The following is a 13,291-nucleotide window of genomic DNA, read 5'->3' as shown; positions in this document are numbered from 1 at the left end:
TCATGAGAATCCTCCCACGTGACTGTATCCATGTCCCCATAACGATGAAGGCATAATGGTCTGCCTGTGTCTGTCTCTCTTTAAGAGTCTGGTATGCAGTAAGTGCTCAATTAATGTTTACAGGATGAATAAGTACATGTATGGAAACTGGGCTAGAGCAGGTGTCTGAGGACCTGGTTCTGCACCATGCTTTCTCACAATGTCTGTCTGTCCCCCGTCTGTCCATGGTCCCCTGCCTCATCCTGTCCCCCAGCACAGGGCCTGGCACTGAGCAGGTGCTCATGCAATGTTCGGTGAACAAAGTGACGAGACAGAAAAAGACAACAGTCTGCAAAGTGGAGGCAGAAGAAGCCTCCCCACCCCAGAAGCCGTTCTCTGACCAGTTCTCTTCCCCAAGCCCCAAGGCCCCTGTGTAGGGGGAGCAGCCAGGTAGAAGAAAAGGCACAGGCTTGGGAGCCAGACCCCATCCCTGCACTTCCTCTCTGTGTGCCTCACCTGGCTGGGCCTCGGGGTTCCCCTCTATGAAATGAGGATCCTTCTCCCACTGTCCCAGGCCTGTGGCCCACAGTGGGTGCTCAGTAGATGTTTGTTGAATGACTGAACAGCCTAATGTAGGTCATTAGGCCTGAGTGTGTCCCATACTCAGCAAGGTTCTGCAGCTTGTCCTCAACTCCAGTCACATCAACACCTGGTTTCTCCTGGGTGGACCTGGTGATCTCTTTTCCCTTGGTTTGAAGCCAGAAGTGTTCCTGGGAAGATGGCGGAGCAGCACGGAACACTGGAGCAGGCTGCAGCTGGCAAGAGCCACAGAGGCCTTGGCAGTAGCTACAAGGTACTGGGCAGGGAGGAGTCCGGAGGATCCAGGCTCAGGAACCCCCCAGGCCTCAGGGTGCAGTGCCCAGCCAGGCAGCCCTCTAGCCAGGCAGGCCAGGATGGTAGATCAGGAAACAGCTTCAACTGAAACTCTTCACTCCTATTTCTCTACTGTCAACTTGCTTCTCTGCCTAACCCCTCTTCTTTGTCCTTGTCTGCAAAGTGGGGGGGCACCCCTGCACCCTGCCTGTCTCATGGGAGCACAGAGGCCCTGGAGTGCCAGGAGACAAGGTTTCAAGCTCCGACTCTGCTGCTTGACCACAGCCCACGTTCCTGGCCTTCTCTGGACCTCAACAGCCCCATCTTTAAAATGGGAACAATTCTCACAGTCTTCAGGCCCCAGAGTTGGTGTGAGAGCCCAACGTGAATGCAATGACTGTGGCCAGCACACAGAGGGAGGTGCTCGAGAAAGCCGAGGGAACTGTGGATTTGTTGATTCTGCCCTGGGTGGTGCACATGGTTAATGTGCTCGGCTGCTAACCCAAAGGGCAGAGGTTCATTTCCACCCAGAGGTGCCTCAGAAGAAAGGCCTGACAATCTACTTCTGAAAGTCAGCCATTAAAAACCCTATGAGTGCAATTCTACTGTGACGCACATGGGATCGCCATGAGTTTGGGTTTTTTTTTTTCCCCCCTTTGGCCCTTTCTAAACCATCCCTGGGGGGCATTAATTTAAGATGGGGGCTGCAGATGGGAGGGCTGAGGGAATAAATGGGAAAAAGTCATTCTGAGGATGTTTTGGGGCCTTTGCCGAGAGTGGAGGAGACCAGGCAGGAGGCCAAGGGGAAGAGGAGCAAAGAGGTGTATGGGGACAGTGCAGGGTTGGTCTAGTGACCGCTAAGGGTCTTGCAGCTCTGGAATGCCAGGGTTTGGCAAATTCCTGGAACAGCTGTCCACTGGAAAGGTGGATGTCCCTACCATCTCTTCCTGCCTCCCCTTGTCACCGGCGGGCTATTCCCCATCCAAGCCAGTGGGGAGAGAAAAGAGACAGTGGATTTAAGTGTGGCTCCCGGGCCTCTACCTATCTTGCTCTGCAGCCCCAGGCAAGTGACTTACCCTCTCTGAGCCTCTCTCACTCCTGTAAAATGACCGGAGCAGGGTCCTCCAGGGACCTTCTACAAGGACAGTTGTGTTTCCAGGCAGGTGAGGAAGGCAGAACCTTGGTCTACCTCTGCAAAGCGCCTTCCTCCCTGGGCACGGGGCAGGCAAAAAAGCACAACCCGGTAGTCAAAAGCTGGTTGTTTCATTTGTCCAGCATATGGTTTTTAAAACGGGGAAATTTCCCATTATGGAAAATACGGATTTCTGATTTCTGTGGAAAAGTTGGGAACTGGGCCCACATTCTCTTATGGATTTTATTTCCCTCTTCATTCTTGGGTCATTTCATCCTGTTAGGTTCCCCGACCCACCCCCCAGTTACCTGGGCTTGCTATCCCCTGATTTAGTAATTGAGACTCCTGGAGGCGTTTACGACCGCAACCACCAGGGGGCAGTGCAGGCCTGTGGTGGCGCGGGCTCCAGGCCGGTACAATGTACCTCAAGGAGGGAGGGAGGCTGAGGCTGGAGGCCAGGCCGTGTGGGATGCTCAGGATACTGCCCTCCAGGTGACCGTGTACGAGCTGGAGAACTTCCAGGGCAAGCGGTGTGAGCTCTCAGCTGAGTGCCCCAACCTGACGAACTGCCTGCTGGAGAAAGTGGGCTCCATCCAGGTGGAGTCAGGACCGTGAGTACCTGGACCACCCCCCCATACCCCTGAGCCTTCTGGGATCCGAGAGGTCCATGATGGAGCCCTAAATCTGCTGTGAGGCCTTGGGCAACTCCCTTCCCCTCTCTGGCCTCAGTTTCCCCATCTGTAAAATAAGGGAGTTTCATGTGATTCTCTAAGAATTCTTCTAGCTCTGCATTTCTGTGGTAAATAGCAGAGTTCAGTGGAAAGAGACCAGAGGTAGACACCCCAGCACCTAGCTCAGTGCCTGATAATTGGGATTCAGTCATTATAATTTTAATAATAATTAATAACAGCTAAAATTTTCTATACTGAGCACTTAACATGCACAGTATCGCTGAAGCCTCACAACAGCCCTATGAGAGAGGTACCATTCTTATTATCCCCATTCTACAGATAAGGAAACTGAGGCCAAAGGGGTTAAATAGCCTGTCCGTGACCACACAGCAAGTAGGTGGCCCAGCAGGGTGCTGAATTCTCACCTTTGGATTGAAAGTCTGGGCTCTGGCACTAACCATCTAGGCGATCTTGGACAAGTTGTTTCACCTTCTTTTGTTTTCTCATCTATCAAATGGGGATAATAATAGTACCTAGCTCAGACAGACTTTTTGTGAAAATGAATGGAATGGTGCATATAAATAAATAAGTAATAATAATAGTAAGTCGAGTCTGTGGAATACTTACTATGTGCCCAGCATTGTGCTGAGGGCTTTTCTGACTGCCCTACCCAGAGGCCAGACATAAAACAGATTCTCAATAGCGTTTCCCAGGATGCTGTCCTGGCCCAGAGTCAGTCAGTTCCCAGGTTGCCCTAGTATAGTAGCTCCTCCAATAATAGGTCCAGGAATCAGTAGCAAGGCTGGAAGGAGGGTCAAAGGTCAAAGGTCAAAGGTCAGCAGCTCTTGGCCCCTTCCCACACTAGAACTGAGTCCTCCCTCAGGTACAGGAGAGAGAACCCAGGCCCTTTGCTCCCACAGGTGGCTGGCATTTGAACGCAGGGCCTTCCGCGGGGAACAGTTTGTCCTGGAGAAGGGATATTACCCTCGCTGGGATGCCTGGTCTAACAGCCACCACAGTGACAGCCTCCTGTCCCTCCGACCTCTGAACATTGTGAGTATGGCTCCTGCCCATTTCTGGGGGCTTCTAGAAGCAGGGCGTGCTGCGGTCTGCTCAGGCAAGCTCATCTTCCAAGCTCTGCCCAGGGCTTGGCTAGTGTGGACCTAACCTGGAAAGGACCCTCGTATTTCTTACCTAAATAGTTGTCTTAAGATAAGAAGAAGTTGACTAAGAATGAACATGTGAACCCCTAGGATTCACATCATGAGTGAGCTACCATGGTACTGGGACTTCCATCTGTAACCCTACTGAAATCACAAGCCACATGGTCCAGTCTCAGATCAGCACTGTGGTCAAAGAAATACAGTCCAGGAAATCACCTAAGAAGCTAACCAAAAAGTGACTTCAAAATAACTCAAGTTCTTCGCTTGCATTTCTCAAACACCTGAGAGAGACACAGCCCACGGTGACACTTTAAAGTGTCTTTCTTCTCTCCCACCTTCTTTACTTGCACCTTCTCTTCCTCACAACGCAATGACAGACTCCTCCTTAGCAGGCCTGGAAGAGGGAAAACTGGAAAGACTAATCACAATCCACTTTAGTAAAGATAGAAATGCTCACACCTTAAGACTCTCAGGCCTCTTCCTCCCTCTCTGAGCCTCAGTTTCCCTTTCTGTAAAATGGTGGGGTTGAACAAGACCTAAAAGGCCTCCTCTTAGTTTATACTCTGTGGCTCTAGGGTTCCTGAGTAGATCAATCTCCTGAGTCCCTCTTCCCTCAAGCAGTGGTTTTGGGGGTAGGGTTGTGTGTGTGTGTGTGTGTGTGTGTGTGTGTGTGTGTGGTGGCTTGTTGATTCCTGATTCTTGAGCCTTCTTGAGCTCTGATCCGGGTTTGGGAGCACCTGGTTCACCCCATGATCTTACCCCCAGGATGGTCCAGACCACAAGCTGCATCTGTTTGAGAACCCAGCTTTCAGTGGCCGCAAGATGGAGATAGTAGATGATGATGTACCCAGCCTCTGGGCTCACGGCTTCCAGGACCGTGTGGCAAGCATCCGTGCCATCAATGGGACGTAAGGGACCCCATTCTTTTAGCGTGTGTGTTTTTCATAATTTCTTGTTTTAAATCATGCTTTAGATGAAGGTTTACAGCACAAATTAGTTTCTCTTTAAAGAATTAATACACATACTGTTTTGTGACATTGGTTAGCAACCCCACGACATGTCAACACTCTCCTGTCCCCTGTACCAGCTTTCCTGTCCCCTTTTTCTGCCTTCTCGTCCTTGCCCCTCGGCTGGTGTGCCCCTTTAGTCTTGTTTTGTTTTATGGGCCTGTCTAATCTTTGAATGGCAAACCTCAGGAGTGACTTCAGTACTGAGCTAAAAGGGTGTCTGAGGGCCATCCTCTCGGGGTTTCTCCAGTCTCTGTCAGACCAGTGAGTCTAGTCCTTTTTTGTGACTTAGAATTTTGTTCTACATTTTTCTCCAGCTCTTTCCGGGACCCTCTATTGTGATCCCTGTCAGAGCAGTCAGTGGTGGTAGCCAGGTACCATCTAGCTGTCCTGGACTCAGTCTGGTGGAGGCCATGGTAGTTATGGTCCATTAGTCCTTTGGACTACTCTTTCCCTTGTGTCTTTGGTTTTCTTCATTCTCCCTTGCTCCAGATGGGGTGGGATGAGTGGACTATCTTAAATGGCCATGCACAAGCTTTTAAGACCCCAGATGCTCCTCACCAAAGTTTTCTTTATAAACTGTTATGCCATTGAGCTAGATGTCCCCCGAAACCACGGGACCACATTCTTGACCCTTGTTCCTGCCCCGTCCTCTGGTTAGCCACACCTCTGGCTCCTAACAGAATCAGTATGTGATTTTTTACATGATTGACATTTCTTGCTCCTCCAGACCTGGAAGGACATTCACGCAGCTGCTCCTCCATCAATCCTTGCTCAAAGTCCTCCTCTAGAGCCCTCATGATGTGAATGTCCAATTGCTTGCACTATAGGACCACTGGGATTTCCAGAAAGTCTTGGCTCATAGGAAGTGGTATCCTTTTTTTTTTTTTTTGATCAAATGAAATTTTTTTTTTTTACCTCTACCTGGCTCATTTGAGTCTTCACTCATTTTCTGAATATAACCATGCCCTTAAACCAATTCTTGGCATTTTTTTTTTCTCCATTAACCACTCTGATCCTTCTTACCAGGGGTTCCAAAATGAATGTAGTTCTCTATATGTGGCCTGAGTAGTACATAAAAGAGTAGGTTCATCACCTCCCTACTTCTAGGCTTAATACCACATTAATGTGCCTTTAGGATTATTGTCCCTTTGTCAGTGACTATATTTCACTTGTGGGCTTGGGATCTGGGGTTGAGCCTTGAGAGATGCCACCTCTCCCTAAAAATAATTCATTCAACAACTTTTTACTGAGCATCTACCATGTGCAAGATATGGGGACACAGCGGGGTGGGAATTAAGAACTACACAGCCTCTGTCCTCAAGAATCTCACAGTCTGATAGGGAGACAGACAAGGAAGTAGGTATTCACAGTTCATTGTGATCAGGGCTGTGATCACAACGTGATCAGGCGGTCCCAGGAGCCCAGAGGAAGTACTTGACCCAGCTTAGAGGAGTTGGGAAGCCTTCCTGGAGGAGGAGACATCTGAACGGAGATGTAAAATATAGGAGTGAAAGAGGGGGAGGGATAAAGATGAGATAAGGACAAATGTTCCAGGCAGAAGGAACAGCATATGCAAAGGCTCTGAGACACAGGAATTTCAAAGAAAGCAGGAGCCAAGGAGGACTTTAGGCAAGGGGAGAGCATGGTTAAAAGCTTGGTCTGGCTGAAAGTGGGGAGACTGGAGGCAGGCACACTGCTCTTTCCCTAACCTTGGTCTCCCCACTCCCTCCCGGCAGGTGGGTCGGCTATGAGTTTCCTGGCTACCGTGGGCGCCAGTATGTGTTCGAGCAGAGAGAGTACAGGCACTGGAATGAGTGGGATGCCAGCCAACCACAGCTGCAGTCCGTGCGCCGCATCCGCGATCAGAAGTGGCACAAGCGGGGCTGCTTCCTTAGTAGCTGAAGGGTGCCCAGGCCCCAGCAGCCCCACTCACCCTGAGGGCAGCAGGGGCAAGAAGAGGGGACTCCAAGGCTGGGCAGGGGCCTGCTTGTCCACCATTCCCTGAACCTACTCAATAAAGCCCGGGGTCGGTCCCCCACCTGCCATGGTCTTCTGAGTCGCTTCACTTCCTTATGAGGAAGGACAGGCTGAAGGGGGCTGGGGCTTGGAGGTTCTAAGACCCCTGAGAGAGGGTCATTACAAGTGGAACCACACACACCTCCTACCCTAATCTTGTCCACCTGTCGGTCTCTCCATCGGAATGTCTGTCAGTCTCTATCCATTGATCCTTCCTTTTTCCTTCCTTTCCTTCCTTCTTTCCTTTCTTCTGTCTACCTATCTTTCTATTCATCCTTCCATCCATCAGTTCTTCCTTCTGTTTTTTCTTGCATTTATCCATCCATCCATCCATCCATCCATCCATCCATCCATCCATCCATCCATCCATCCATCCATCCATCCATCCATCCATCCATCCATCCATCCATCCATCCATCCATCCATCCATCCATCCATCCAACCTTTCTCCCATCTATTTGTCTATCCATCATTTTTCTTGTCTGTCCATCCATCTGTCAGTCTCTTTTCATTAATTTTTTCAGCAAATACTAGGTCCTATTCAAGGTCTGAGGACACAGCAGTGAACAAACAAAGCCATTTCTTCATGGAGCTCACCTTCTATGGGAGGGACAGAAAATGAACAAACAAGTAGACATTGGCTATCCTGGGAAGTGGGAAGCACTAAGAAGGACAATGAAGTAGGGTAAGAGGATGGAGGCGATGGCAGCAGTGACCAGGGACTCAAAAAAACCATGAGAAAATCCCAAGCTGAGAGTAGTAGGTGCAAAGGCCCTGAGGCAGGAGTGTGCCTGCGTGGTGGAGAAACATCCAGGAGGCAAGGAAGCTAGAACAGAGTGAGAGGCCGAGAATGATAGAATAGGGGGCCAGAAGGGTAGCAGGGGCCAAGTCATTTAGGGCTTTGAAGATTCTGGAAGACAGATTCTTCTTGAGGGAGGTGGGAGCCATGGAGAGTTTGAGAGGGAGAGGCATGACCTGATATAGGGTTTGATAGGGATCACTCTGGCTATGGTGCCTAGAATAGACTGTGGGGACTGGGAGAGCAGGGAGACCAGTTAGGAGGCTACTGCAATGATCTGGGGAGCAATGATGGTGGCCCCCTGGCCCTCTCTTCCATGTGTCTCTGACCACCTTCCCAGAGATCTTTCTGCAATCTCAGCTGGGACCTGAGCTCCCCTCCAACCCTCACCCCTGACCTTCACTGCTCTGAGCCACTTTGGCTTCCTCTGGGAAATGGGAGCTGCTGGGGAGCCAAAAGGACCACACTGGCAGTGCTGGGCATAACCGTGAGTCCCCTCAGCCCTGATGTGTGTTGGGGGGAAATGTCCTGTGTGACAGCCAGCTGACAGCTGGCTCCCCAAAAGCACGCAGGCCTGGCGACCAGCCCCACCAATCCCACCTCCATGGGCGACCCTGCACCATTTCCCTGACTTTGTCTCCCCCATTGTATCCTGAGCCTTGGTGGCTCAATAGTTAAGTGCTTGGCTATTAACCAAAAGGCTGATGGTTCAAACCCACCCAATGGCTCCAGAAAAAAAAAAAGCCTGGCCATCTGCTCCCATAAAGATTACAGCTTAGAAAACCCTGTGGGGCAGTTCTACTCTGTCACATGGGGTCTCTATGAATTGGAATTGACTCAATAGCACCCAACAAAAACAGCAACCCTGAGCCCACCTAGGCCCCCTGCAGCCTCCCAGTGGCTGAGGCAGCTGGTGTGTGGGCAGCTTGAGGGAGCCACAGGAAGGCATTGAGAGGAATATGACAATTTTCAGTCACTTTGGCTTGTAGATTAAAAACAAAAAACATATGCACAACCAAGAAATCATCTTTCTGTACCAAGAAGCTAGGGTAGAGCCTCAGCACTGGGCCCACAGGCTTTAACCCAACGCCCCCTCCCTCCAGGGCTCTTCTCTTCTCCCTCTCACAGGGAAAGGCCTTGTTCTGCTCTATAAACCAGAGCTTACCGAATGCCAAGCTGGTCCTAAGGGCTTTTTAAAAAAATTTTCATTGTTGAAAATATGCACAGCAAAATGTACACCAATTCCGCAGTTTCTACATGTACCGTGTAGTGACATTGATTACATTCTATGAGTTGTTTAGTCATTCTTACATTCCTTTTCTGAGTTGTTTGTCCCCCTTAACATAACTCACTGCCCCCTAAAATTTCTATCTAACCTTTCAAGTTGCTGTTGTCAGTTTGGTCCCAGATAGGTAGTTCTTAAAAAAGCATCATGCTCAAGGCAGACATCTTTTTACTAGTTAAACTAAACTATTGTTTGGTTTTAAGATGACTTCAGGGGATAGTTCTGGTTTAAAGTTTGAAGATTATCTCAGGGCAATAGTTTCAGGGGTCCATCCAGCCTCCATGGCTCCAGGATGTCTAGAGTCCATGAGAATTTGAAATTGTCTTATACATTTCCCCCCTTTTGATCAAAGATTCTTCTATAGAATCTTTGGTCAAAATGTTGAGTAATGATAGCCAGGCACCATCTAGTTCTTCTGGTCTCATGGCAAAGGAGGCAGTTGTTCATGGAGGCAATTAGCCACACATTCCATTTCTCCTCCTATTCCTGACTCTCCTTCTTCCTCTGTTGCTTTTTGTTTTTTAAATACATCATCTCTTTGAATCATAAGAACAACCTTGGGAGGTAGGCTCCATTGTTAAGCCTTTTTAACAGATGAGGAAACTGAGGCTCAGAGAGGTAGCGTCACTTTTCCAGGGCCATGCAGCGAAGAAGCAGTAGAGCTGGGGTTGGAACCAGTGTGTTGACTCTGGGACTCTCATTCCTATGCCCCCCACGCCCTGATGTATTCATTAGGGACAGGCAGCCAGCAGGGGTATATAGTAGAAAACAACAACAACAGCAGCAGCAGTGGTAACAACAATAACAACAACCAAGTGCTCTACTGGGTTCTTTATGGGATCGTCTCTGACCCACAGACAGGTAATAGTGAGCCTCATTTACAGAGAGAGAAACTGAGACCCAGAGAGTGGCAGTCAATTGTCCCAAGTACCATAGCAGGTAAGTGTTGGGACCGCAACTCAAGTTCAGGTCTGGCTCCAAGCCCTTTTGTCCCATCTCATCAGCTGTTGATGCTGTGGCTGGCCAACCTAATGTTGCTGCCATTGCTGCTGATGGTGCTGGAGTGGCAATGGTTATGGATTATTGAGCATGACCAGTATCATGGGCACTGGGCTCAGGGCTCCCCATGAAAGGGAGGAGGGGCACTGGGCCCAAGGCTGTCGCATGACCAGCTCCTGAGCATCCTGGGTCAGGGAAGGCCTGTGGGAAGACTGACTCAGTGCCCTCCTCACTGGGGCTAGAATCCATCTCAGTGTCTAGAGATGGGCTGGCCTAAGAGGTAGGGTCTTAAGAAGGGAAGTAATTGTCCTAAGATGAGAATGTTGGTTTTTAAAGAAGCAAAAACCCTTGGGCTTGATTATCTCAGAGGCTCCTTCCAGCTCTGGACTTTTTATCTAAGGACTACACTCTGTTTGTCCAAAGGGACACTGTGGCCTCTTCTTTTCATGGGAACAGGAAGATGAGTGGAGAGGAAACCCTAAGCCCTTTCTCTCTGTGTATCAGTCAGGTTACACTGCCTTAACAAATAGCCCCAGGTCTGGGTGATTGAGAACAACAAAGGTGGATTTTTTATTCATGTCACCTGTCTAATGCTAGTCAGAAGGGGGCACTTCGCCCAGGCCAACAGAGTTTCCACCATCTTATAACACAGCCATCTCAAGGCACGGGACAAGAAGAGAGCACTGGAAAGTCAATAAAAAATTTTGACCTGGAAATTATACCTGTTGCGTCTGCTCAGAATCCATTGGCCAGGACAAATCACACGACCCCACCTAATTTGAAGAAGGCTCGGTGACACTTGCTCACTAATACACCCTGTATTGGCTGCTTTTGCTTCCCTGTCTCACTTCCCCTCTCCCTACTGATGCTTCCCGGGATCAGTAAACTATCTGCACTTGAACTCTTGTGTGAAGGAAGGCCTCTTGCTGGTAGAATTTAAACTAAGACCCTCTCATTCTTTTCTTACTCATGAATTAAGTTGATCAGGCAACAAATCTTTTCTGAAAACCTACTACGCATTGGATACAGAGACCACAGATCCTGTCCCAGCTCAGTAAGCTCTTTGTCTCAGTGATGAGTGACCTGCTCCAGTCACCCCAAAAAGTGAAGTGCTGCCTGTACACCAAGGTTCGTTGCAGCACTTTTCAGAATAGACAAAATGTATAAACAACCAAAATGTCCATCAACCAACGAATGGATAAACAGAATGTGGTCTAATCACACAATGGAATACTACTTAGCCATAAAGAGAAATGAGTCCTGATGCAGGCCACAACATGGGTGAACCTTGAAAACATCAGACTGAGTGAAATAAGTCAGCCGCAAAAGGACAAAATTGTATGATCTCACTTATATGAAATAAATATATAGAAACCAAAGATTACTAGTGATTGCCAGGGATAGGAGGGAGGGGGGAAGGACAGAGTTACTGCTTAGGGCGCATTGAGTTTATGTTAATGGTGGTGGAATGATTTGGAAAAGGATAGAGAGGACGGTTGCACACCAAAAGGATAGTGAGAAAGGTTGACATGCACCGATGTCACTGAATTGTACATGTAGAAATTGTTGAGATGGCATATGTTTTCTTATGCATATTTTCACCACAGTAAAAAAAAAAAAAAAGGTGAAGTACTTTGAGATCTTAAGAAGGTGTCAGCTGAAGCCCCACCAAGGCAGGGACCCTATCTATATCCCTCACCACTCACCCCCAGCTGATACAGCGTCAGTCTTCAAGACGTATTTGCTGGGTGTAGAAATAAACGAATGAATGAGTATAGAGACATCCAAGTTGCTGACAATCTTCAGCCTGGCATTTTCTTTAATGAGAGGATGAATAAGAAAGCAATGTAATAGGCTTTGACAATATTGAAGTCCATGTAGATGTCATGGTAATGATTAAGGTAAGAGCTACAATTACTTAGTGCCCAAAAAAAAAATTTTTTTTTTTTCTATGGGTTAGAAACTCTCCTGCGGGGTTCACACAAGTTGACTCATTTCACAAAGGGTGTAATTATGAACTGGGTTCAATTCCTGACCAATGCACCTCATGTGTAGCCACCACCCATACCTCAGTGGAGTCTTGTGTGTGGCTCTGATGCTGAACAGGTTTCAGTTGCACTTCCAGACTAAGATGGACTAGGAAGAAAGGCCTGGTGACCTCCAAAAATTAGCCCATGAAAACCCTATGGATCACAATGGGTCTGATCTATAACTCAGCACGGGGTGGTGCAGGGCCAGGCAGCATTTCGCTCCATTGTGCATGAGTTGGGGGCTGACTCGACCGCAGCAAACAACAACAACATAAATTATGAGTGCTATATTATCTGTGAATTAAAATATTTAGATCCTTATAAGTGGGAAGTGAGGTCCCTAGGTAATGCAAACAGTTAACATGTTCAGCTGCTAACTGAAAGGTTGGCGTCTAAGCCCACCCACAGGCACCTCTCTGCTACAGAAAGAAAGGGCACAGCTAGTGGGGTGGTGATTGTGTGTATGTGTGTGTCTGCATATGTGTGTACATATAAGTGTCCCTGTATGAGTTATATGTGTCTATGTGTGTTTTGGGGGGACGGGAGGCGGGGGAACAAGTATCCTTAGATTCAGTTTCCAGGCCCCAGTGCTGTCCCCGCCCTCCTGCCTGATCTTGAATTCAGTCAAGACATACATCAGGCACCTGGAGGAATGTAACTGAAGTCCTGCACCCCTGTCCCATCACTTGCCTCACTTCAGCCACATGAACCTGTTTCCAATCCGCCCCCCCCCAAAAAAAACCCAGTTGCTGTTAAGTCGATTCTGACTCAAGGCTACCCCATGTGTGTCAGAGTAAAACTGCCCCATAGGGTTTTCAATGGCTGATTTTTCAGAAGTAGATTGCCAGGCCTTTCTTCTGAGGCACCTCTGGGTGAACTCAAACCACCAACCTTTTAGTTAGCAGCCAAGCATTTGCACTTTAAACCCACCATGCAATCTCCTTGCACATGGGCCCCTTCTTCTGCTTGGAACTAGCTCCCCACTCTCCTCCCCAGGCCGCTGTTTCTCCATCTTTCAGGGACTCCTCCTCCCAGGAGCTTCCCTTGAAGGCCTGGCTGGGTTAAGTCCCCTTCTTGATCTTATCGCCCATAACAGAGCCTGGCACCAAGTAGATGCCTGGTAAATAGTTGTTGGAGAGATGGAGGGATGGAGGGATGGATACCACTAACCATCAAATCAACTCCGACTCATGGCGACCCCATGTGTGTGTCAAAGTGGAACTGTGTTCCACAGGGTTTTCAACACCTGATTTGTTGGAAGTAGATGCTCAGGCCTTCCTTGCGAGGTGCCTCTGAGTGGACCGAAATCACCAGCCTTACAATTAGTAGGCAAG

The 13,291-nt window shown here is 48.7% G+C and overlaps 1 protein-coding gene across 1 annotated transcript; it reads left to right on the top strand.

Moving 5' to 3' along the window:
* The first annotated feature begins 757 nt into the window (after positions 1–757).
* Positions 758–6,735, top strand: CRYBB3 (crystallin beta B3). The gene is made up of 5 exons (XM_049866223.1): positions 758–832; positions 2,477–2,595; positions 3,576–3,708; positions 4,584–4,726; positions 6,565–6,735. Exons 1-5 carry the CDS (start codon positions 758–760, stop codon positions 6,728–6,730), a joined length of 636 nt encoding a protein of 211 aa, XP_049722180.1. The 3' UTR covers positions 6,731–6,735.
* The last annotated feature ends 6,556 nt before the right edge of the window (positions 6,736–13,291 follow it).

This window comes from Elephas maximus, chromosome 22 (assembly GCF_024166365.1).
Source record: "Elephas maximus indicus isolate mEleMax1 chromosome 22, mEleMax1 primary haplotype, whole genome shotgun sequence".
NCBI classification, from domain to species: domain Eukaryota; kingdom Metazoa; phylum Chordata; class Mammalia; order Proboscidea; family Elephantidae; genus Elephas; species Elephas maximus.
This window is presented reverse-complemented; position numbering and strand designations above follow the sequence as displayed.